Here is a 25,550-nt window from a genome sequence, read left to right as displayed (position 1 = left end):
GCTGTTCCACTTTCCAGCCAATGCACGCGCGCCCGTCTGCGATTGGGAAGGAGCCCGAAACGGAGGAAAATTTCTGCCGCCCTGGCGGTGTCACTTCCCCACACTTTAGCTGGCCGCCTGCCAGACACACGGGACGCTCACAAGAGCTGGAGTGGACTCAAAGCGACGAAGAGGAGCGGACGGACGGACAAATGGACCCACAGCAAAATGGCTCTCCGACCACAGAAAGTCAGCAAACACAGAGAAACACGACGATTATGGTAACGACCCTTTAGTACCTTCCAATTCGGACTCTTTATATGCTGACTGATAGATAAACTGAAATGAATGTGCTTTATTGGATTATTTTGCGGGTACTCCTATTAAATAGGCTATACATTAATAAATTGCATTGATATTTCTTGAAAGAATTAATCTAAAAATATAATTAAATAATATGCAGCAAATAAAATATAGCCTATTGTCAATCTCATTAATACTTTTTGGGTATTCCTGTTAAATACATTAACAGATTGCATTAATATTCATTAATTATAAAATAACTAATCAAAAAACTGCGAAACAATATAAACAATAATAATATACAGCAAACAAAATACATTAATCTAATTAATAAAAGTATACGATTAACAATATATTTAATGTAGGCTATGCCTAATGACATGTTGATTTGATAATGAATGCATGAATTATTAATAATATTACAAAGTAATTATTAATTAATTATATTTTTATTTAATTTATTATATATTATAAGCAATAGCAATATACAAATTATTATTATTATTATGGTATTATTTATTGTTATTATGTTTCAGCTTTCATACACGTACAGTTATTATTTACAATTTGCATTTCATTCTCATTACCAGAGCACCACCCCATGGGCTTATATTTTGGAGTCGTGTTTTGCATATTAAAATATCAATCAGCACCAAGTTCCTGGAAAGCCTGAATGTGCAAAAGTTCTGAAATAATACATCAATCACGAGCGCAGCCAACAGCCATTAAGAATGGAGTCAACAATGGGCTGAGTGTCCAGCCCTCTCAAAACTATACTTCATTCATTATTCCACTCTCATATGCATCGCCGCAGACTGCCCCTCGCGCTCATCCACACCTCTTAAAGGTTATTTATTTTGTCCCCGACGGAAAGTCCACTTCGGTTTTTGTGTGAAGCTCCAAAAATCTATGAAATGTGTTTGCATGTTCTTCTCCGGGCGCGAGGATGTGGAGGTGGGATAGAGAGACGCGAGAGGCTGGAGGAGCGCACGCGCTCGCTCTCGGACAAAGTGCGTTCTGCGTGTATCTGCCGGTGTTTGGGGGCTATTGAAGGATACAACGAGAATAATTCAGTCTGGGTGAGCATTTGCTTTCGTTTGGCTATTTTAGCTTTTATTCTCTCTCTCTCTTTTATATAAATCTCCGCAGCGCGTGAGAGCACCGGACCGCTCGGACAGTCGGAACGCTCCCCTCGGCTCACGAGCGGTGCGAATGAAAAGACGCCTGTGTTTGCAAATATGCAGATACCCTATATGTATCAAAGGGAGTGGAATGAGACTTTGTTGAGGACTGTTCAAAGTTACAATGACATTCAGCCAAGACGAATAAGTTGGCACTGAAATAACAAGGGAATGTGCTTAACCAACGCGACGTGTTGGCGCATACCGCGCGCTGTCACCATAGACACATCGGTCGAGATGAGACAAAAGGGATTTTGTTTTACTTTCTAAATGATCGGCGTTACATCTGCTTGATAATTTGCCCATATGCATTAGATGCATTGGTGCAACTTTGCCACGCGTAACCAAAAAGGCGCAGGGAATAGTTGAATTTACGGCTATTTGTTTGTTGTTTGCTTGCAATGTTGTCACCGTAAACATAGCTACTATTGTGACATTTTCTGTTTTTATTGGTTGTCTGGATAAAAATATGTGGGATATACCGAGTGGGAATTTCTGATTTATTCAGAATGTCTCTTGGAGAGACGACGGTAAGTATGAATGCACGTTATATGTGCTGTTGATTATTAATCCATTATGAGTTGTATGCAAACTTTTTGTCCGTGGCGCGTGCAGTATTTGCATTTTGATGATTTAAATGATCTTTTGTGAATATCTGCAATTAATCTATGGTCTTTTGCTGGGATTGATCCAGTAAGGGTTTAATTGAGGTGATTGTTTGACAGAACATGTAGATCTTGAAAAGCAGGTCATCTTGTTTAGGCACAGTTGGGCTATTTGTGCAGGTTTGGCTATTGTTCCCTGGTGATGTCCAGATCTCTCTACGTCGAGCTATTGTCCCTCTGGCTCGCCGCAATACTGGACACAGCAATTTCCAAGCCTCATATATGTTTGACATGAGGTAATTCAGTATTACATTGCTGAGTGAGCATTCAAACTGTTGCTAGGAACTTATTTATCTGTAAGCCAGGTCAATCATTTACGGAAACCCTCACTAGATGCAGCTTTTGTCCTGGTTTACCTGCAGTTGAGGGGTACCTGCCTCCAGTAAGTTTTTATTCCCATCATGACTCTGTGATGACATGTAATTGATATTGGCATCTGTTTTGATATGGAAAACACCGTATTGTAAAAATGTTTTGGCAGGTACAGAAAAAGTATGTTTCACATGGTTTTAATCATACTGTTCAGTATGACTGAATCAACCTGAATACATTAGGTTTCACTAATTAGCTCAGTTTTTAGATCAGTTACAAATAGCTTACTGCATGTGTGCACTTTTTACTGCTCAGTGTGTACGGTAAATATGTAGAAATAACCAGGGCTAGTTGTCACAAATGTTTATTTTTCAAAGTGAATTCCTATTTAGACACAAACTTTTTAGCGTCGATTACATAAAAGGCTAATGATGTTTCCACTGTTATTTCACCAAGAAATACAGTTCATTTAACACATGTTGACCTTTTGTGACAGCATTGTCACAATGGAATCTGAGTTAAATAGCAAAATTCAAACAGCTCTGAAACACAAAAACAATTCTTGAAACATTTAAAAAATGTGACAACTTGCCCCAACCTGATTTTTTGTTTGTTTGTTAAAAATACAAGATATTTGAAACCAAAATTCAAAATCTTCCCTGTTTGACAACTAACTAGCCCTGGTCTCTCTGATGTGCATATTTATTATTTTATTTTATTAAATTTATTCTTTCATTCATGCATGCTTGTTTGAATGAATGGCCAATTGCATCATCTTCAAAGACAGTCACTCACAACCTTAAGTAATGTTTTTTCTCTAATTATCACGATAGCATGCTTTACTGAGCATGGCAGTTAATTGAAATGTTAAGTCGTTGACGAGCGTGCGTATACGTGCGTCAGTGCGGCTGAGCTTGCACCTAGACATCCTGATTTCACTGTCGGCTCACCCCAGGGGCTTTGCGCTTGAGCTCACGATTCCGGTTTCGTGATAGAATAGACCGCCTGTGGACCCTGATAGACGTCTCTCACTGAAGGAGAATTGCTGTCACCAGGAACGGGCTTTTGCACGTAAAGGTTATGAAATTTAACAATTTAACAGACTCAAACTGTCCAATTCAATATCCACACAAAATCTCTTCCTTTTTTTTAACTTCACAGTGAGTTTTAGTTCCTTGGAAGCGCAGCGAACAAAGCGTAATTGTCACTAAAATGGATATCTAGGACAGATATTATGTATAAATGTTGGCTGAAAAATCAAAACGGGTCAGATGAGGCCAAAACGAGCAGAAGATTGTTTGTCACAGTGAACTTGTGCCTATTTCAGCAAGCCAAAACAATAAGCTAATAAAAATGGGATATGATTATGCACATGATTATTTCGAAAGTATTAGATATATTAAAATGGTGTTTAATGATGTGCTGTGAGGAACCAGAGGGGTGAAACCGACGTGACGTGTTCTCCACACTCTTTAGGTTTGGACACCGTTCAAAAGTTTGGAATACTTATGATTTTTTTAAAAGTCTCCTAGGCTCACCAAGGTTGCAAAAATACAGTAAAAACTGTAATATTGTGAACTAATATTATAATTTAAAAAAAATTTTTTTAAAATGTAATTTATTCTTGTGATGCAAAGCTGAATCTTCAGCATCATTACTCGTCTTCAGTGTCACACGATCCTTCAGAAATCATTCTAATATGATGATTTGCTGCTCAAGAAACATTTCTTATTATTATCAATGTTGAAAACAGTTGTGCTGCTTAATATTTTTGTGGAAACTGTGATACACTACCATTCAAAAGTTTATATAATGTAACAAAAGATTTCTATTTCAAATAAATGCTGTTCTTCTATCATGGTTTCCACAAAAATATGAAACCATTTCCAACATTGATAACAAGAACCATTATTAATAATTGAGCACCAAAGCGGAATGATTTCTGAAGGATCACGTGACACCGAAGACTGGGGTAGTGATGCTAAAAATTCATCTTTGCATCACAGGAATAAATAACAATTTTAAATGTATTCAAATATAAAACAGTTATTTTAGACTGAAATAATATTTCGCAATATTACAGTTTTTACTGTATTTTTGATCAAATAAATGGAAGTGTCTTCTTCAGAAAAAATCGTAATTATTTTCAAACTTTTATCCAGTAGTGAAACACTCTGCCTCTCTTCATGAACCATGCATGTAAACCATGCTTGCTTTAACCTCTTTGCGTATCTTCTATCTTTCCTTTCTAGGATTCTCAGGCCTTAGCGAATGGATGTGTAAGATGTTCATGAGGCTCGACTAGTGTGGACTGCTGATTCTCCAGCTGTGCGCGCGTCAATCTGGTTTTGGCTTCGGTCTTCAGAGGAACGTTGCAACTCTATCCCCCCCTTCATCCTAAGCTCCCTCATCTCCCTCTCCCTCCCCCTCACGCTGTGGCCCATGTCTGCCAGCGGAGGGTCCATGGAGGGAAGTCGAGCCGTAGAGGATGAGGAGGCGCAGGACAGCTGCTGCGGGGATGAAGACACGTCCCCGGTGGTGGAACGGAGAAACCGCAGTGGCATCATCAGCGCTCCTCTCAGCAAAAGCCTGAAGCGCTCACGGGCCCTCTCGCAGTACATCGCGACCTGCTCGGCCGCTGCCGTCGCCAGTGTCGCGAACGCTAACAGACTCGCTCAGAGCTCCATGGTCGCGACGGGTGTCAAAGCTCACCCTACGGCCAGCCAGCACAGGTCACAAGTCGGGTACGCCAAACTGGACCGGGGCGCGTTAATGTCCGGTCTTCTGGACTCTCCGAGCGGCCTGCATCTCGCCCAGGCCGCCGAGCTCCTGCGACGGGCGGGAATGCTCCTTCCGGTCAGCGACCCTTCCAATGTCAGTGTGGGAGGGGACATGGAGGCGGTCTCGGCTTCTGATTCGCTGGGCAGTGTGATGGACTTCCCGTTGTTCGGCAATGGTGGAGTGGGCGGCAGCTTTCCGTATCACCCGGGGCTCTTCATAATGACGCCAGCGGGAGTGTTCCTCGCCGACGGGGCGCTTTCTCACGTGACCGGCGCGTCGGAACACCAGCAGACGCAGAGCGAGATTTCTTCGGCCATCAGCGCCAACGGGAAGAAAAAGCGGAAGCGCTGCGGCCTGTGTCCACCCTGCCGGCGCAGGATTAACTGCGAACAGTGCAGCAGCTGCCGCAACCGGAAAACCGGCCATCAGATCTGCAAGTTCCGCAAGTGCGAAGAGCTCAAAAAGAAACCTGCTGGCGGGCTGGAGGTAAGATGGTGAGCAATGTACAGTCAATTCATAAAAATTATGACTGCAAACTAGCATCACCTGCACGGGCACCACAGCATAATGCATTGGGGCGCATGTGCTAAATCACTTGGCAGCACTTCTGACACGTTGAGCTGTGATGCTCATGCAGGTGTTGCAAGTTTGAGTGTGGTTTGTGTCATTTCTTGATTCCCTCCCTTAATCTCCTTATCGTTTCCTGTTCTCTGTACTATTCCTGTGAATAAAAGTAGCACAAAGTCTAGAAATTAAAAGTCATGAAATACTTGCAGAACATATTTCATAGTGAAATCAGTCTTGCGTAAATTACTGATTTCAGTTCAGTGCAATCATGGATTTGACTGGAATTGACAAAAATTGCAGTTAATTAAAAAAAAATTAATAAAACGGATTAATGCAATAAATAATGACCTCTGACCCATACAGAAATTCTGTAGCAAAGTATTTTTATTTTCTTCCATCTGAGCTATTTACACTACCATTCCAAAGTTTTTGGTCAGCAAGATTTTTTTTTTAAAAGAAATTAATACTTGTATTCAGCAAGGATGCATTAAATTGATCATTGAAGTGACAGTAGAAACTTTAAGAATTTGACATTTTACATAAATCCTGTTCTTTTAAATTTTCTAGTCACGTGAAAGTGAAAGTGTAAGTGAAAGTTTCACATGAAAGTGAAAGTCAGCGTGAAAGTGTATCACGCTTTCCACAAAAATATTAAGCAGCACAACTGTTTTCAACTTAGATAATAATCAGAAATGTTTCTTGAGCAGCAAACCGGCATATTAGAATGATTTCTGAAGGATCATGTGACACTGAAGACTGGAGGAATGATGCTGAAAATTCTGCTTTGTCATCACAGGAATAAATTCACAGGAATAAATTACATTTTGAAACATATTACAATATAAGTAGTTATTTTAAATCATAATATTTCACACTATTTACTGTGTTGCTGTATTTTTCATCAAATAAATGCAGCCTTGGTGAAACTAAGAGACTTCTTTCAAAAACATTTTGAAATCCAACCCCAAACTTTTGAGCATCTCACTAAAAAAATCTGGAGCTAAGACCAAAGACGTCATCTCACGCATGTGCATATAGAACATCTTTTTTAAAATATCATGCGTAAACGGCTCCCAAATCTGTTTGGTTTGCCACAATAATATAATGCCTTTTAATTTCTCAGGAAGTATTGATATATTGTGATCTACTTCAGTTAATTAATCTGCACATCATGTAATTCATTAGATTAAAATGTTTAATCGATTGACAGCCCTAGTTTTTACAAACAGTCTACATAGAAATTAATGCTGCTTGTGTTTATAAATGGTCGCAAATGAACATTACTCATCCTGACAAATGGCAAGCTGAATGCAGTTTCCCATCTCTCAGGCAGCGTAACTTGAGATGTTTCTGCCTTGTTTACAGGCAGGTTCAGGTGTGGGAAAATTATCTCTGAGTCTGTGCTGATGTAAGCTAGTTAGGGTCTAACTCTGCGAGATTGGTGTCATGGTAAGATTGGTCTAGTTGGTTGGGGGTTTTTTTTCTCCTTGCAAGGAAAATGTTAAGGCAGCATCATAATGATCCACAGGTAAGGTTCCCCTTCACTGCCCGCTATGATGAGATGATTCAGAGTTTCTGCTATCAAATTTAATGAATTTGAATGAATGCAATGAATATAAAATGTTGAGCCACACAAGTTTCTAGTATTCGGTCCGTGGGACTTTGGACCTATAAGATTTCAGTGTGGGCGACAACAGCATATGGTGCATTCAAGCTATGCCGGAAAGATCGTATTTATGAGTTGAGCGCAAATGAATGCCACCAACTTCCCTGGAAGTCTTGAACGAACTAATACTTGAAATAATACTATTACTGCCATGCCATTTATAAAGCTGAATTTTGAAAAACATATTAGCATGATATGTATTACATATCTTCATGTATATTTTGCAGAAATTGTGAGATTAGTATGCTATTGTAAATTCAGATTTGGCTATGTTTGGAAATGGAAAACTATACTACCTACTGAATACTGTTTACACTGTAAAGTGTGTACTATTCTTTAAAAATAGTAAGTGAAACAGTAGACATTATTTTACAGTAAACTGTTCAAACAGTAGTATGCTAAACTGTTGTCACATGACCTTCGCATATGACTGGAAATTAAATAAAATAAAAAATAAAATGGTAATTTTGCCTTTTTTATTAAAATTTGCGTAAAAAAAGATCAATGAAATGCCACTGCAGCTCTTTGTAAATCCTATAATCAGGTGCGTATAAGAATAAGTAAATAGTCTAACTAAAATAGAGAAATCTGTATACTGCTATAGCTTGCAAAACTTATTTTAATACGTTTCAGCCATGCAACCTTCATGATGGTCACACGAAGGCCGCATGACTAAAACATCAAAATAAGATTTGCAAGCTATAGCAATATGCGGGATTCCTTTATTTTTGTTAAATTATTTGTTAAAAATGTAAATAAAAATCATGCATCACAATCGTGCAATGCATTGTGGGACACAATGTAATAGATCTGGCATATGTCATCCAGGTATTTTAGGAAGTGTCCACATACTGTAGCAAGAGTGTGGTAGTATCCAAATTAATAGCTGAATAGCTCCACCCACAGAGAAATCTCAGTGGCCCAAAATCCTGCTCCATACAGCGGTATGTTAAACATTAAATAGGGTCTGATTTTGTTGCATTAAAGGTAGGGTAGGCAATTTTCGGAGAGGCTAGCAATAGCGAGCTAGCTTTGAAAGCATGAGATCACACCCTCCCTTCAGAGCGTCTCCAAAACCACGCCTCCTTCAAAACACATGAATGCTTACAGCAGGGAGCAAACAAAAGCGTCACGAGAGACAAAGTTAAACTACCTCATGTCTCAAAGCACATAACATTAAAATAATAATGCACATAAACAACTTAAAGAGCTCTGACCTGTACCACCTGACTGCTGCAGATTCAGTGTTGCCATTGAAACACATAAATTCGAGTCACAAACCCTGAGTATAGACCCGTTTTGCGCCGACGTCACAATTACGTTTGTGACCTTGCACATTAAGATAAAATCGGATTTTCTCCAGTCACTGTTAAAAAACAGGCTAACAAAACTTGCACACTAACGTTAGTGAAGCGGCCAGAGGGATCGTTCTGCCTCCACCTAAGCTCCGCCCACAAAAAAACGTCACCATGTTTACCAACTGAAAAGGGGTCTATAACGTCACGGGTTTCCATCTCTTCCAAATTACAGTCATGGCGTAAACGCAGTATAAGCTCGTTGTTTTGGTTCAGGAGGATCTGTAAAAGACGGCTTCTGTTTCGGTGCTCGGTGACTGACGTCTGTCTAATAACTCTGCATAGCATGAAACGCACTGATGACATGTAGGTAGGACATCGGACTGAATGCAATGATTGGACGAACATTTTATGGTCCTACGCCTTCCGCAGATGATATATATACATATAAATACATTTAGACCACTTAACTTAGTGATTGCTATCAGGATGTGAAGAGACTTTCAACCAGCATAACAGATAATGTTAATGCGGTCACTTTAACAAATTTTGCAGGCAAAAAAGGTCTGTCAATAGTGTTGTGACGATATATGAAGCAGCTCACACAGAAGTCGCTTTCAAACCGAGCAGCTTTCTGTTGGTCAAAGTGGCCTGCAAAATCTTTGTGGGGTAATGTCTCATTTCTCACACAAAATTCCAGATCGCATGAATTTCCATTTAAATGACTGGATTTCGCTGTGAAAACAATGGTAAATGTAACTGCATTTTTACTTTATGCTACAAACTTTTTCTAAATGATTAATTTAGGGAGGTTAATACAATTATTTGTATGAGTGCATATGGGGCTTTTCGTACATGTTGTGTGACTGTTTTTTTTTTTTTTTAGCATGGCAGTTTTTATTTGTGCATATGAATTTGTTTTCATGCATGTTTGCGTACATGCATGTGCATATGTGTGTCTCTGTATGTGTGTGACAGCCTCATATGGTCCATCTGGCCTTTGCGTCTGTCATCTGGAGCACCAGGTGTCAATGTGTCCCAGAACCCCTCTCTTTCTCATCCTCCAGAGGCCCTGAACCGCATGTGTGTGTGTCTGTTTGTGTGTACAACCTTGCAGGAAGAGGCAAACACAGCCCCTGTGAAAGTCATTATGGACTTTGTGTGTGTAAGAGGGGTTGTGTGTATGTGTGTGTACTGACCAATGACCAGCCCGGTTTCTTTGAGAATTACAGCCTTGAGGAGGTAGAGATTGAGGTGTTGGTGTATGCAAAAGTTTAGAGGGCTTAGTTTGTGTGTGTGTTTGTGTTTATGTGTCTCTATGAAGTCTAAGGCCCAAAATACACTCGTTGCAAGCATGTGAATGCAAACGCTTCTAGCTACGTTTTCACACTTTGTCATATTTCTAATCTATAATGCAACACAAATATGTTACCACAAGGAGTGCTATAGTGAGAATTTGCTTGTCTGAAGTTTAAAATCATTGGTTACCCGTAAGCCAATCACATAACGTTTGGTTATGATGTGTGTTATGAGCTGGCTCAGCCGCATCGAACTTCCACTGTAAACACATGTATGATGCGAAAACAAAACCATCGAGCGAAATACTGGAGTGAACATGGCTGTGAACGACTTTTGCAGATTATGTGAAGTAAATCTACGCATCCACGGTACAATCAGCGTCTACAGTACGTCACTGCTCTCAGCCCGCCCTCTGTTCGTTGATTGGCCGGCTGTTTTGAGGCCGGAGGAAAACTGGGAGATAGGTCGCTATCTCAGACTGAGTACAGAAGCTAACTGAAATTGAGCGGAAGTACGAAGTCTGACGTAGTCAGGCTAGTCAACTATTGTCATGGGCAACCGTTTCAAAATAATCTTGCTAAGCAATTTTACATTTTTAGTTTATAGATGCGTAACACTTAAGAGGAATTCACGCCGAACGTGTTTTTTTTGCATTTTATAACATGAGAAGCAGGGCCGTGGAATAATTGAGCGGAGCGTTTCTGGTACGCTGTGTCATGGGAAAGATGCTACAAAAGAGTGCAACACTCAAACTTGTTGGTCTAGCGCATGTTTACTACAAAAACAATGGAAAAACAAGAATTTGCATACTTGCGTAGAGTACATTTCTTGGCTAAAGCCTCGTTCACACTGCTGTGTGTTGCTGACCTAGTTGTCCTAATAACGCATATGAACATTACTACTGCTGAGATTACATCACATGATGACACTGAATCAGTTTTTTAGTTCGAAAAATTTATATTTTGGAGGAAACAAATGCTAATTATAAGTTGGACCATTGCAACATGCATAATTTAAAAGATCAACAAGAAATGTCTTATGGCTGGTATTGTATGATTTTGGGCTGTCCCAGACAAAAGATGACCAATCGTGGTGATCTCTGTGGTCGTGGCTCCTAAACGGTGATCCTACGCAATCTCATGGAACCGAGGTTACGTTAGTAACCTGAGACGTTCCCTTTCGAGAGGTCTCTCGTATTGCGTAAGGATAGCTTCAAAACGCCACACATAAAAATCACAATTGCCAAAGTACAATTCATCTTGCTCTATTTGTTTAGCACTAGCGCATGCTGATGATGTTTTATTCTTCTATACTAATTCGCGTTGTAGACTACGATTCAATAGATGTCGTCATCATCGTACAGTCTACATACATCGTACCCCAGTTTATTAAATCCATGTTGTACAGTGTGATTTGTAATGATCTTATAGGTCTGTAGCAAGCATTATATGCAGCACATGATGTTAGGTTGTTCTATCGCTGGAAGCATAACTGGGGTTTTTATTGTCTTGATAGTGGTTTGTGCTTTTTATGTGCGTGTTTCTCAGTGTGTTTTTAAAATGTTTTAGGCATATATTGATGGTGGGTTTGCGTATATTACTGTGTGTGTTTGTGTGCTTTTATTGACAGTGAGGTTGGTCTGGTTGAATACGGCATAGAGGACTTATGGAGTTTAAAGAGCCTTTATTGACAGGTCACAGTCAGTGGTGTGGGGGTCTATTGACTTCTTGATGCGCGTATGTGTGTGTGTGTTTGGGATGGATAGATGTGTTTTTATATGTAGGACCTTTTATGTGTTTTGAGCCAGCTTAGGCCTATGCGTTTTGTGCAAATCTCATTCGATTTCTGGCCATTGATCTTACCTTGCATGTCATTGCTTGCATCTTTTGTTGATGTGTGTTTACTGCATGATGACACATCTCACTCCATCTGTGTGGTGACCGGTATCTCGGAAAGTCCCTGATAGCTGGAAGTAGGAGGAGATTGAGTGGGCGGGGCCTCAGACATTGCCCCTGACAGGCCCCTCTCCCTTCCTCTAGAGGAATCTCAGTCTCACAGCCAGGCGACTAAAGTATTTTAGGAACAAGTGTGTGTCAGTGTCTGTGTATGTGTGTGAGAGGCAAAGACAGGCAGAGACACAATATCTGTACCTGCTTACTTTTACACACATTTTCTCATCGGACATTTCTTTAGTGGTGTATGATAAGGCAAGCATCACTATTACTATTGTTCATTCTGTTTGTGCTACAGACATTACTGATACCTAAAATCAAGAGACTTGTAGAGAGGAGCTTGCAACCTGCCTGAACACCCTAGCAACCACATAACTACAGACAGATACTTAAAAACATACTACAAATTCCATAGCGACTGCATAGCAACACCTTAGCATTGTGGCAATGACTTCTGCACAGACACCACTCACATTTTCATCAAAAACATTTAACAAAATGTCTACTGTATGTTTTTTAGAGATAGGGTGATAAATGGTTTGACTAAATTTTTGATTAAATCTAGCGATGCATTCCCACAAATCAGCGGGTTTCCAAAAAAAAGAACAAAACATAATATAATAATAAAAATAATATTAATTTAAAGCATATTGTTTTTTGTATCAGAAATAAACAGTAATAACTACAAATATCATAAAATAATATTGATAATAATTTTTTTATTTTTGTTGCACAATGATAATTTTGTTGTCAAAAAATAAACAATACATTTAATTGGATTAATAATAATGATAATTCAAATTCATATTATATTTTTTATAGTTTATTAATCATTTAATTATTAACGTCAAAATTCAGAAATAAACAATAAATGTAATTGAAGAAACGGCAACAAATATGGCAATAATAATTAATAATAATAACAATTATGATTATTATTAATAATAATAACTAAGTATATAATTAATAATAATAATAATAACAATATTATTATTAATTATAAAATATTCATAATGGCTATTTTTATTTTATTCTCATAGTATAATGATAATTTAGTTATGAAAATAAAATAGAAGTTCAGTTCTGCTAGGTTAAAATCAAATGCACTGATATCAGCCATAAAAAAACAATATTGTCTATCTCTATTGTTTATTGTGCCCTTGATCCTCTATTCTTACTTTCATTCCTGTGTATGTTTATGTGTTTGATATATTTTATGTGTTTGTGTTTGAGACACCAAGGAGATGATGGGTTAAAAAATAACCTTTGGAATTCATCTGGTGAGTGTTTGTGTGCGAGTGTTTGTGTGTGTGTAAGAGAGAGCGTGTCTGTCCATGCACTCACGCTCTGTCTGATTGGCCATGTGCATGGGCCGACAGCCCATCTGTGTTGGCTTGTCTGTGAGGTCGATGAGGGAAAAGGGGGTCTGGATGCGTGTGTGTGCGCATACAAACGCCAAAGCCCTGTCAGAGAGTAATGAGAGAGTGGGAGAGTGTGTTTGGGAAACAGAGAGAGGGACTAGGTCATGTAAGGTGAAGTCATTGCCTGTGCATGTTACTTCATGATGAAGGGAACGCTCCCCTCCCTCTTTTTCTCCCTCGGTCCTTCGTTCTTTCGTTCTGGACGTCTTCCCAGGAAACGCTGCCGTTGTCTCCACTCTCCCAAAGTCCCAAAGCCATAGACTACCCCTGCCCAGTCCCAAAGCAGGCTGGGAAAAAATCTGCCATTTGCACCACTGCGGTATTTCAGCCCTTTACGGTCTTAGCAAGTCTGGCTCCGCAGAAAGAGAGGGATTTGCAACAGAAACGGGAAACGGTCTAGAGATGAGGGTTGAGAGTCCAGTTTAATGAGACATTTCCTATTTTCTTACTGTTCCATTGTTTATGTTTATGTTGAATTATCAGTGACTCATGCTGTTTTTCTTCCTTGTTTCCTTCCTCTGTCTTTCCTGTCTTTCCAAGAAGGTGATGCTGCCAACCGGAGCTCCTTTCCGATGGTTTCCGTAGGGCTGCTGGACCCTCCCCCCATGACTTCCATCCCATAATGAAGGACTCTCGATGGAAAGTGACGCTACTCCCACTCGGAACGCCGTGGCGCTTGTAAACACTGGGTGCACACAAACAAATAAAACAAATGAAGAGCGGAATGAAAGCACTATTTGAAAACGAACATGTCCTGAACCAAAAATAAACAGTGAATGGCGGATTGTCATTCCGTTTTTCTTTTTTCCTCTGTTCCATTTGAGGAACCATCTGAGTTCTACTTCAGAATCTTGCCCTTTATTGGATGCTCTGGAACTATTTGCCGCCAAATGGAAAACGGACAATCATTTTTATTTGTGTGTTTAGTGGTTTTGTTTGTCCATGTGTGGAGAAATGCCGTAATTTCGTTTAGAGAATGTAATCCCAAGGCTCTGTTTTAAAGCTTGTGATAATTAAGGAGCACTATTGTAATTTAGCACAGTGGTTCTTACTGACTGCCTCAATGTTACGATTGCCTTTTTCGTTTTTGTTTTGTTTTTTGATATGTCAAACAGTTTTCAAGTTGCTCAATATTTGATACGAAGATGACCGTGAAAAAACACTTTAATGTAGCATCCCTTACTTCAAACATGTTTGAAAGGTCCTTTTGGGTTTGTTGTTCTGGTTGTTTGTTTTTAAATGCTGAAGGCCGGCTGAGATTGGAGGGAAGGTGAAGCTGGTGGAACTACAACATTTAGACCAGCTGATGGTGTATTTGCATACCAGCTATGCGTAGGACCCGCCTCCTTTTTCACGCATTTTCAAGCCTTATGGGATTGGTCAGATGGAAACCACAGTCCTAAGCATCTGGACTGCCAAAATTCAGGAAATTATTGATTTGATGTTTTATGATAATATTGAATTACCCTAAGTTCCAGAGCTCCTTTAAGTCCCTTTCACATGATTCATGTCATTGAATTCTCAGCAAGCATTGCGTGAAATCGTTGTTCTTAGACACTCAAAATTTAGACTATTTCAACTTTGACCCCATTTGTCATTGAGTTTTCATAATGTAGACAAGGATTACCAGACAATTCACCTTTTGTATCATTGCGACACATTGAGCTGTATAACACAACATCTAGAGCAACCAATCTTGTTCCCGGAGATCTACCTTCCTGTAAAGTTCAGCTCCAACCCTGATCAAGCACAACTGAACAAGCTAATTAAGATCTCCAGGAGCACGTGATAATTACAGACAGGTGTGTTGGATCAGAACTCTGAAGGTAGGTAGATCTCCCCTGGTCTTGAGCATTAAGAGAAACGTTTTGAGAACTCTTGTCCCACATTTTTTTAAGCTCATATAAATGGTAGCTCTTTCATTTTCATTGTGTACGGTTCTCTGATTTCTTTCTACCCAGCAACCTCGTGAATTGGCCTTCTGTAATGTTATCTGTAAAGCTTTTCATGTGAGTGTCAAAGTGCATGACGCTTGTGTTGAGACGTGCACTGAAGCCCTGACACGAGTCATGTGAAAGGGGCCTTGGGCTAACCACATAACATGGACACCATGTTGGATAAGTGACTTATTTTTAGCTGTAATTGTCATTTTGGTGTGTTTTTTTTTCTTCTTCAATCTGAACAGGTCCACTCCAGCTCAAATACTGATCTAGACTGAGTTAAATGCACAGTACCAAAACAAATTCAAGACAAAATCCAACAGCACGCCATTCCCGTGCCGTATGGGGCCAAATTTATTGGTATGCGTAAATGAATGCATGTATTTGTGTCCAAAGCCAAACATTCTGAGGTCTTGGCAGTCCTCAATTTAATAAACCGAGGTGCAAATCAAACATTTCTATAGTCCATGTTGAAATATGTCATATTCTATAGCATTTGCATGATGATGACCTTTTTAAATGAATGATTATTACTTGTCTTGAGCTTGAGATATTATCAAAGGGATAGTTCACCCTTAGTTCTGTCATTAATTACTCACCCTCATGTCATTCCAAACCTGTAAGACTTTCGTTCATCTTTGGAACACATGAAGATATTTTTGATGAAATCTGAGTTTTCTGTCCCTCCATTGACAGCTACACAACTAACACTTTGACGCTTCAAAAAGTTCATAAAACTAATCCATATGAATTGAGAGGTTTAGTCCAAATTCTCTGAACATACTAATACGCTTTATTTAATGAACAGATTGAATTTAGGTTCTTGACGCACAAGAATGAACCTCATTGGTTCTTGTTTAAGATCAAACGTGCTGCATAACATGAAAATGAACCTCATTGGTTCTCGCACGTCAAGCGAACAATGAGCTTCCATTTACCACAACTGATCTGCGAGTTGATGAATGTTTATATGTGAATAAAAGCCTAAATTAAATCTGTTCATCATATAAAGCAATCAAGTCTCTTCAGAAAATTTGGACTAAACCTCTCAATTCACATGGATTAGTTTTACGATCTCTATGAACTTTTTGAAGCGTCAAAGTGGTAGTTGTGTAGCTGTCAATGGAGGGACAGAAAGCTCTCAGATTTCATCAAAAATATCTTCATGTGTTCCGAAGACGAACAAAAGTCTTAAGGGTTTGGAACCACATGAGGTAATTAATGACAGATTTTTCATTTTTGGTTAACTATCCCTGTAAGCTCTTTAAAATGTGTTTATTTGATCATTCATTTTCATTTTTGGTTGGTGTCCACAACTAAAGTCATGGATGGAAGAAGTCATGTGCGGTGAAATCAATGAGCACTCATAATTTTCCTCTGACTGAACCGTGCGCGAGTGTGTGTTAGTGTTGTGGGTGGGTTAAACCAGTGAACTGAGCGTGATATTTTTGTCCGTAGTGTAGGAGTGAATGAGAGTGTGAAAGCTTTTTTTTTCTCTCTGCAGGCCGCGTCTGTCTGTCTCACTCCTCGTGGCCATCAATCCGATGAGAGCGAGCGAGCCAGAGGGCCGCATATGGGAGAGAGCAAGCGCAGTGTGTGGGGGTTGCGTGGAGAGGAGGCCGAGCGTGTTTTGTTCTCCTCCAGGTGCACGGCCATCAGAAACGATTTGAACGCCACCCTGCCCCTCATGCGACGTGAACGCGAATCTCTATCCGAGCAAATCTGATTAATTAGCATGCAATTTAGCGTGCGTGTGCACGTATGAAACGATGGGCCACGATCACAGAGCGGCTGAGGGACGTAGCAAAGCCTCCTTCAGTCTTATCAACATCACCCAGACCCTTCTGTGCTCACGTCTGCAGCTCTGTCCAAAACACACACACACACACACACATTCGTAGCTAGGGCTCTGGCCTCTCACTCAAGCGACGGGGCGCGCGGAGAGAGAGAGCGCGCGGTAACCAGGGCGATGGTTGATAAGATATTCGCTCCCCCACGGTTCATTCGTTCCAGGGGAACAGGAGCACGGCGCTACTATGGTAACGGCAGAGCGAGATGTTGCGCTATAATTGGTGCAGTGCTGCGAGTAGCATAGCGGCACTTCCAGGTGCGCGTGTCAGCGCGCAGGAGCCACGATATTACACTCCCGCTGGGAGATGGCGGAAAAGCACAACGTGTCCGGTTCTCATCTCCTCTATCCTCCACCACCCCATTCTTATATCCTCTTTTATTTTAGTCACAAATTAATCGTTGCGTGGTTGTGTTTGATTAAATTAATTCCAAATTTTTGCCTAAAACCCTCTTAACCGTGCAAATTGGACGGTCTTTAAAAATGCAGTGGGGAAGAGCTGACCATTTTTACCCTTTTTAAAATCATTTTGATGATTCAAATCAATGTCGTTTTTCTTTGAAGTAGGCCTATTCTTCTTTAAATCTGAAAGTTTTATATAACTTAAATAGCAATTTAAACTTAATCGTATACAATAAGATCAGTCAAATAAACAATCAAATTTGATCTCATTTGGACTTTACCTATCACTTTGTAGATTCATTATTGGCTTTATTAGCATTACATTTAATTATTACTGAAACAGTGGGGTAAAATGAGCCACCCCTCGTTTTAGGCAACAATTTCTGTGACTGCATTTTCAGGAAAATGCATCTTTCTTTCATTTGTGGAGAAAGAGAGTGTATAGTAAATGATGGTTTTTTTTATGTCCACATATGTTATTTTTTTCTTTCTAATTGAATTCCATTTATTTCCAGATGCAGGACAATTTAGAAAAATAAAACATTAAAAAAAAAAAATAATAATAAAAAATTACAGTTTAATTGGAGCTCTAACACAAGTTAGCCTTATCTTTTTCCCCCAAAAGATAAAGGCCTGAGATAAATAACTATTTAAGTATATGCATAAGTAATGTTTTGTGAGCCTCAAGAGCAGTGGCAGAGCCAGAGGGGTGCCCAGGATGCCACGGTTTTCCATTAAATGCATAATTTGTCATTGTTAATGTATCTTACATAATGACTTTACCTATAGCCTGGAAGAGTGTGTAGACATTTTTCAATATTTTTCTTTCTCTGTATTTAATAAAGTATGTGCGTATGGAGAGATATAATATATATTGTAATTTCTGTTTCCGTTTGCACAGTTTTTACAGTAAAACACATCGACGCCACTTTTTGCATTCTTGAAGTGAACTTTTTGCCTGTATGGTGATTAGATTCACTGTTTTGCACTGGCGCCTTGAACTTGAGAACGCGACACGTCTTGTCTTCGGCATATGGCACTTCATCCTTAGCGCGCACAGAGAGCTCACAAATACTATTCTTGCATTTGAACTGACAAATATTATACACATAAAAGTATGGCAAAATAGCCGTCTTGGCGAGAAACATCGTAACACAGTCGTTTATGTCTTAATCGAATGTAAACAGTTGAGAATGAAATCGGATGTGTGTCAATATACTGGATTCAATATATTGCATTCGATCTTAAAGTGACAGCAGCCTAATATAGCCTACATGTTGCTGTCTGTCGTTAAAGTTAATCAAAGAAAAATCACTCACTGATCTTGACTGAGTAACTTGTGTAGTTTTAAGGATTAATCTAGTAATTTATACAGTGAAGATTATACAATGTTTACGTTTGATTAACCAATTTTACTGTTAGACCTGAAAAACTTCAAGCACTTAATTTTTAGCACTGTTCTCATTTTATTACTGACTGTTCACTTGTATTTTAATTTTATAGTTAGGTGTGTAGTTTTTGCTGTGATATCTAAATTGGAATTTAGAATTGTGACATTTAACTGGTATCTACAATTTCGGTATCTTATTTATAGAATACAGTGTTACATGGGTCAAAACAATGAAAACAAATAAGTATTACATATGATATTCTTTCAGTTTATGGACCCCCCTAAAGTAGCCTTGGCCACCCCATGTTTAAAAGTCTAATTCCGCCACTGCTCAAGAGTTAAAGGTCATTAGGTACAAATTTCTATTTAATATGCCACATTATTGTATTCAGTATATAATGCAAGATCTTATAGAGGTGAATTTAATTGAGTGATTACTTGTTTTGCTGTAAACAACAATAACGTTGCACATGGATCCATGTTGGCGTTGGTTGCCATAGAAACAAATAATATTAGACTCTGAGGACATAAACAGCCCAAGTACTCATTTTCCCGTAATTACGGTAATTCCAAAATGACGTGAACGCAGCATAATTGGGCCGTTTACAGGCTTATCCAATAAGAATTTGGAGCCATTTTATGAATTTGAAGTATCAACCACTAATTCAGAAAAGAAGAAAAAAGCTCACACAGTCATTTTGAGTTCATTTTAAGCACAAAATTGTGTCTTTTCAAACATACGTGTAATTTTGGCTCCATCTGCAAAAAATACCGATCTTTTTTGAAGTGAAACCTCACATGGTGACAGTGCTTCCGCAGGCCAATCTACCAGAACGGAGACTCGGGAGAGGGCTATCACCACAGATGGAAAGAAAGATTTCTTTTTCCTCTCGTGGAGATTGCCCCCCCCACTCCCCTCCCCTTTGTCCAGGCAGTGTCTGGCTTTAATTGCGTATGGTGGCAGGGAAACGCTGCTGGCCACGGTCAGGTCTCTCTCAGAGAGGAAGCCATCTAATTCATCCCCCCTCCTCCTCTTCCACACCGCAAACACGCAAGCCGCACAACTGACGTCGAGCTGAATCTCCTGCAACCTTTTCTCTATATTTTCACTCCTTTGTCAAACATGTGCAATACACAAGACAACATCTTCAATGCTTGCACTCACAAAATAGTAAAATAATCGCACACAGAATGTCAACATAAACTATTTTATTCCTCTTTGGCCTGGTGGCCATTTGTCCAGAGATGCATTTGTATTTTTTGGTATATCCACTGAATCTACACTGCAAACGAAATTTTGAACACATACTGAGAGTGTGTGTTGTTATGTGACGTGACTGAAGTAGATTGAAATAAAACTAGATCAGTCCCATTGTAATCGTGTTAGACTGATTAATGTCATTGTGCACTTGTAGTATAGACTGCTTTGTTGAATATAATAGGTGCTAGTTTTATTGGCTCATGGCCTTTGGTCTCTGCGTGTAAACGGCTTTCATTGGTTGATTGATTTTTCCTAAACAAATGGCTTTGGTTTCATAATGAGGTATTAAAGGAATAATTGACCCAAAATGTCGACATTATTCACTCTCAAGTCATGGCGATTTTTAAAGTCAGTGGGGTCCAGTTGACTATTTTTATGAGAACTATCCCTTTAAGAAAGCACACCAGTTATTAATTTAAACTCACTTGTGCTCAATGTTGAAATCACACATCTTTGTGATCCGTCTTTCATGATGATGTCATGTTTCTAAGCCTCGCGAACTGCGAGAGGTCCATCTCGCTCCTAATTGGACATGGCCGCTATCCGACAATCTCCCCTAAACCAATCAATACACCACGTTTACTGACGGGAATTATGGCCCATTTGACAATTGCACTCTAACGCAGTGGGACGTGTACACACACAAATCTGCAAAAGTCTTGCTCTGCTTAATCACTGCATGTCAAAACTGGCGTGAAAACATTTCATATTCACATTAACATGAACTCAGAACACTTTTTGCTATGGGTTTAAGAGGTTATATTTGCTGGTGTTGTGATACGACATGAGCGTTCTTTCTCTCTCGCTCTGATGGTATGGTGCAGGGCAATGGGAGGTGAGAGGGGCGGTCAGGCACTTCCCAGGTCTGGGGGATGGGTGGTTGTGTGTGCGTGTGTGTGTGTGTGTGTGTTTTCACCTCACTGCTCGAGTCACCAACAGAGCCTATTAAAGCCAGCGGCCTTCTCCAACAAAGAATGACTGCCAATTACAGCCGCCTGTCCTCTCTCTCTCACTCTCTCTCTCTCTCTCTATCTTTCCTCTCTGCCAGTTTCTCGCTTTCAGTGTCTTGCTTTTCCACTCCCGGGTCATCATGCCTCTCTCTGTCTATCTGTCTTTAACATTTATTTGCTACAACCCATCAATGTGATCTCTACATGCCTCTCTGCTGTCGGTGGCAGCAAGAAACAGATTTCCTCTTAAAACTAGATTTTAGAATGGTGCTTTCCCTGCAAAATGCTGCCACAATGCTATAGGGTGGGTTTTAGCATGTTGCTATGTGGTTGCTAGGGTGTTGCTAAGTGGTTTTATGATATTCCCACTATTCTGGTGTTCTGGATGGTTGTCAGGGTTCTGATATACAGTTGCTAAAGTGTTGTAAAATATTTTTACCACGTTGCTGTGTGGTTGCTAAGGCGTTGCTACATGATTTCCACCGTGTCTCAAAGATGTTTCACCTGTTCTAGTATTCTGGCTGACAGGGCACTGTTATGTAGTTGCTAAGGTTTTCACTAGCTCAAGTGAAAAAAGCTAATCTTAAAGTCTCAAAGATAGCCCCCAAATTCTAGCTGGTTGCCAAGGCGTTGCTATGTGGTTGCTAAGGTGTTCTGAATGATTTTTTGGTATGTTGCTATGTGGGTGCAAGGTGGTTCAATACTAGCCCAAGTGAAAAAAGCAAACCACCAAGTCTCAGTGGTACCCCCCGAATTCTGTCTGGTTGCCAGGTTGTTGCCATACGGTTGCTGAGGTGTTTTGAGTGGTTGTCAGCATGTTATTATGCAGTTGTTAAGGTGTTATGAGCAATTTTAATGTATTTCTATGTGATTGCTAGGGTGCTATTGGTGGTTACTAGGTGGTTCCTCATTGGCACATGTGAAAAGGCCCACCCCCAAGTCTCTTTCCCCCATTCTGATGTTCTGGCTGGTTGCCAGGTCATTGCTATGCGGTTGCTAAGGTGTTCTGAGTGGTTCTTAACTCATTGCTATGCAGTTGCTAAGGTGTTCTGAGTGGTTCTTAACTCATTGCTGTGTGGTTGCTAGGGCATTGCTAGGTAGTTCCTTACAAGCCCAAGTTAATTAAGCAGAGTCTTAATGCTAGACTTCAAATTCTGGCTGGTTTCCAGGGAGTTGCTATGCCATTGCTGAGGTGTTTTAAATAGTTGTCAGCACCTTACTATGCGGTTGTTCTGAACTTCTGAGTAATGTTTAATGTATTGCTAGGGTAATTTCGGTGATTGCTAGGTGGTTTCTTACTGGCACATGAGATATGTCACCTATTCTGATGTTCTGGCTGGTTGCCATGTTGTTGCTATGCAGTTGCTAATGTGTTCTGAGTGTTCTGAGTATGTGGTTTCTATGGCGCTTCAGGTAGTTGAAACCAAAGTTGAAATACTTCTAGTTAACATGTTTTTCAAACCTTTTTCATGTAATATTAGCAATCAAAATATTAATGCTTGACATAGCAAACAACATTTATTAAAATATATCTTCATGAAGTAATACAACACAACACAGCATAAAACCCATCATTCAGGTATTATACGTTCTTAGTGGGCAATGTCTATGCTATAGAAAGTCATATTGAAGGGATAGTTCACCCAAAAATTAAAATTCTGTCATTAATTATCACCCTCATGTTGTTCCAAACCCATAAGACTTTCTTTCATCTTTGGAACACAAATGATGATCTTTTTGATGAAATCTGAGAGCTTTCCATCCCTCCATTGACAGTCTACGCAAATACAACTTTCAAGCCCCAGAAAGGTAGTAAAGACATCATTAAAGTAATCCATGTGATTCCTGTGGTTTAACCTAAATTTTATGAAGCGGCCCAAGTACTTTCTTTGTGCAAAAAAACAATTTACCACTTTATTTTCATCTTCATTTGTGTTTCTGAAGAGGAACGAATGTCTTAAGGGTTTGGAACGACATGAGGGTGAGTAATGAATGACAGAATTTTCATTTTTGGGTGAACTATCCCTTTAAGAATCTTTTCCTCGGCTTGAACTTGATAAACCAACGAGTTTAAGCTTGTATGAATTGTTGCAGGTGAAGTCTATGAATTGCTGGAGGGTCAAAATCTATCGGAGGATGTTTTATGCAGCTATGCAACTCTGAAGCAGAAGCTGATGTAGAACTCAGGTTGTGAGGGGTAGAGGAAGGTTACCTGAGTCGTAGCCTATGGCTGTGAATCTATACAGCACACAAACAGTATTTTTCCCTCTCTCTCTCTTTCTGTTCACCTTTCCCTCGTCTATCTCACTCTGGATATTTCCCTCTCTCTCTCTTATATTCTGTTAGCTCTGCTGATGTGACAGGGCCCTGACAGCACAGGGAATTCACCCAGAGTCCAGAGAGAGAGAGCTGCCACTGCATGGTGATAAGATGGTGGACATAAACCCTCAGGCACTGTCTGTGTGTATGTGTGTGAGTGTGTGTGCGTGTGTGTGTGTGTGTGTGTGTGTGTTTGGAAGACGGTAGCGAGGGTATTTGACAAAGGAAGCAGTACCGTGGGGAATTGACCACTGCAGGCTACACGACACTTCCCAGTATCCTGTTCAATCTTTCTTTCACCCCCTTTTCAGTGTCAGTGGGACATATTTTACTTTCCTGTTGTGATCTCACTGCCTCTCAATTGGTTTCATTTTTTCAGTAAATTTTTTGTTTTGTTTTTACATAAAGCTAGTCATATTTTTTTCTGATTTTGAAATAATTATTATCTTTTGAAAAGCCTCAGGCAACATGCCCACAAACCGCCCACAGTCCGTTCACTGACCGTCTGATGCATACTGCACACAATGGCTGTGTTCAGAATAACATACTGCCATACTACTCTAACTGGTTCTGCACTATATACACTATGCACACTGTGCATAGTATGCAATTTTTCATATAACCTACTACATGTTCAGTATACAAACGGACAAACTGCATGGGAAATTATTTACCACAATGCAGTGCATCAAATAGGAATTAACATCAGCTGAAATTTTTCCTTAACTTTTTAAGTTTCTTGTAATCATTATTTGATCTGACTGCCGAAGCTAAAATATATTTACACAAGATATGCAATCAATTTCTAAGATAAGTGGAGGCTATCAGCAGAGGAATGCTGCTTTCACCCCATGTCGTAATTACCCTAAATAAAGCTCAGTATGCTAAGTTCTACAAGACTTTTTACAGTTCAGAATCGTTATGGTAGTTACGAAATGGCGTGGACGCACCGTAGGTCATGTGACAAACACAACAATGTAGCATAGTGCTGTTTTAAAGATTAACTATTTTCATATTGTGTTTTAAGAACAAGTGTTCTTGAGTAAATACTGTGTAGTATTCTATAGCCTACCTGAAACATGTTTACAAGTTAGTAGCCTACATTGCGAGTGCCTCTATTAGGCATATTACATTTGAAAGTAGGCTACAGCTATTCCAATCACAAATTCTATGCACATTTTCTGTATTTTGTATTTTATTTCTCTACATTCGGTAATTGACTGGCACTGATGCGGCACTACTATTGCGAAATGAACTATTAGGCTACAGATAAACAAGCCACTAAATGGCTTGCAAAAACAAACGGAGAGTGATTGGTTTTTGCTGCATTCATACAGCAAACGCGTTACGTTCTGTTTGGAACTGTTCACGTCATCAGACTTGGAATTTGTTCAGACTGAAGGTAAATTTAGCACAAATCCGATTATTTGCTCATATGTGACTCAGATGTTTTTTTCACGACAGTGTGAACGGCACAAACCACATGGAATCTGATCTTTTATGATTTGGGCCACTTCCATATATGGTCCTTATAAATCCGATACATGTCAGTTTGCAATATGACCTCAGTCTGAACAGTCTTTTCGAAATTCATGCCAATTTGTTTTTTATTTTTTTACTCTGGAGCGATTCGTCACAATTCTGCGCTCATGGGACTCACTTCAGAGATTTTACTACACGAAGTTATCAAGACGGTTGCAAAACGTAGTCGGTGAAGGACAGTGATATGCAGGGCTGCCAACTCTCACGCATTGAGCGTGAGACTCACGCAATTGACACTTTTCACACGCTCTCACGCCACACATCCATTTTCTCACGCACAGAAAAATTGCGGAGCAAAGAGGTACTTTTAATATTAAACTAATTCTCAGCTCTTAGATTCCGTCAATTTTATTACGAAATTCAGACAAAAATACGTTTGGCGCTTGTAAATGTGACGTGACAGATAGCTGAGCGCTGAGTGTTCAAGTGCACGTGAACCGATCACCTGTTACTTTTTTTTTAAAGATGCAGTACAA

At 39.7% G+C, this 25,550-nt stretch overlaps 1 protein-coding gene across 8 annotated transcripts; it reads left to right on the top strand.

The window, feature by feature from the left end:
- Window positions 1–15,814, top strand: cxxc5b (CXXC finger protein 5b). Of its 8 annotated transcripts, none has more exons than XM_084132766.1 (3): window positions 1–260; window positions 4,693–5,715; window positions 13,962–15,814. In XM_084132766.1, coding segments are annotated over exons 2-3 (834 nt in total). In that variant the 5' UTR covers window positions 1–260; window positions 4,693–4,882; the 3' UTR covers window positions 13,963–15,814. The 8 variants fall into 8 exon arrangements, with proteins under 8 accessions (XP_083988892.1, XP_083988890.1, XP_083988888.1 ...); XM_084132764.1 differs by having other exon boundaries at window positions 2–260; window positions 13,965–15,814; XM_084132762.1 differs by having other exon boundaries at window positions 3–260; window positions 4,693–5,707; window positions 13,965–15,814.
- Window positions 15,815–25,550: the final 9,736 nt, after the last annotated feature.

The sequence above is a fragment of the Abramis brama genome, assembly GCF_963993115.1.
Source record: "Abramis brama genome assembly, chromosome: 13".
In the NCBI taxonomy this organism is placed as follows: Eukaryota; Metazoa; Chordata; class Actinopteri; order Cypriniformes; family Leuciscidae; genus Abramis; species Abramis brama.
This window is presented reverse-complemented; position numbering and strand designations above follow the sequence as displayed.

Bases quoted from the DNA above. Each gene is read 5' to 3' on its own strand.
- cxxc5b (XM_084132760.1), top strand. From the start codon at position 4,883: ATGTCTGCCAGCGGAGGGTCCATGGAGGGAAGTCGAGCCGTAGAGGAT. The intron at 5,708-13,961 runs GTAAGATGGTGA...TGTCTTTCCAAG, and splicing joins AACCTGCTGGCGGGCTGGAG to AAGGTGATGCTGCCAACCGG.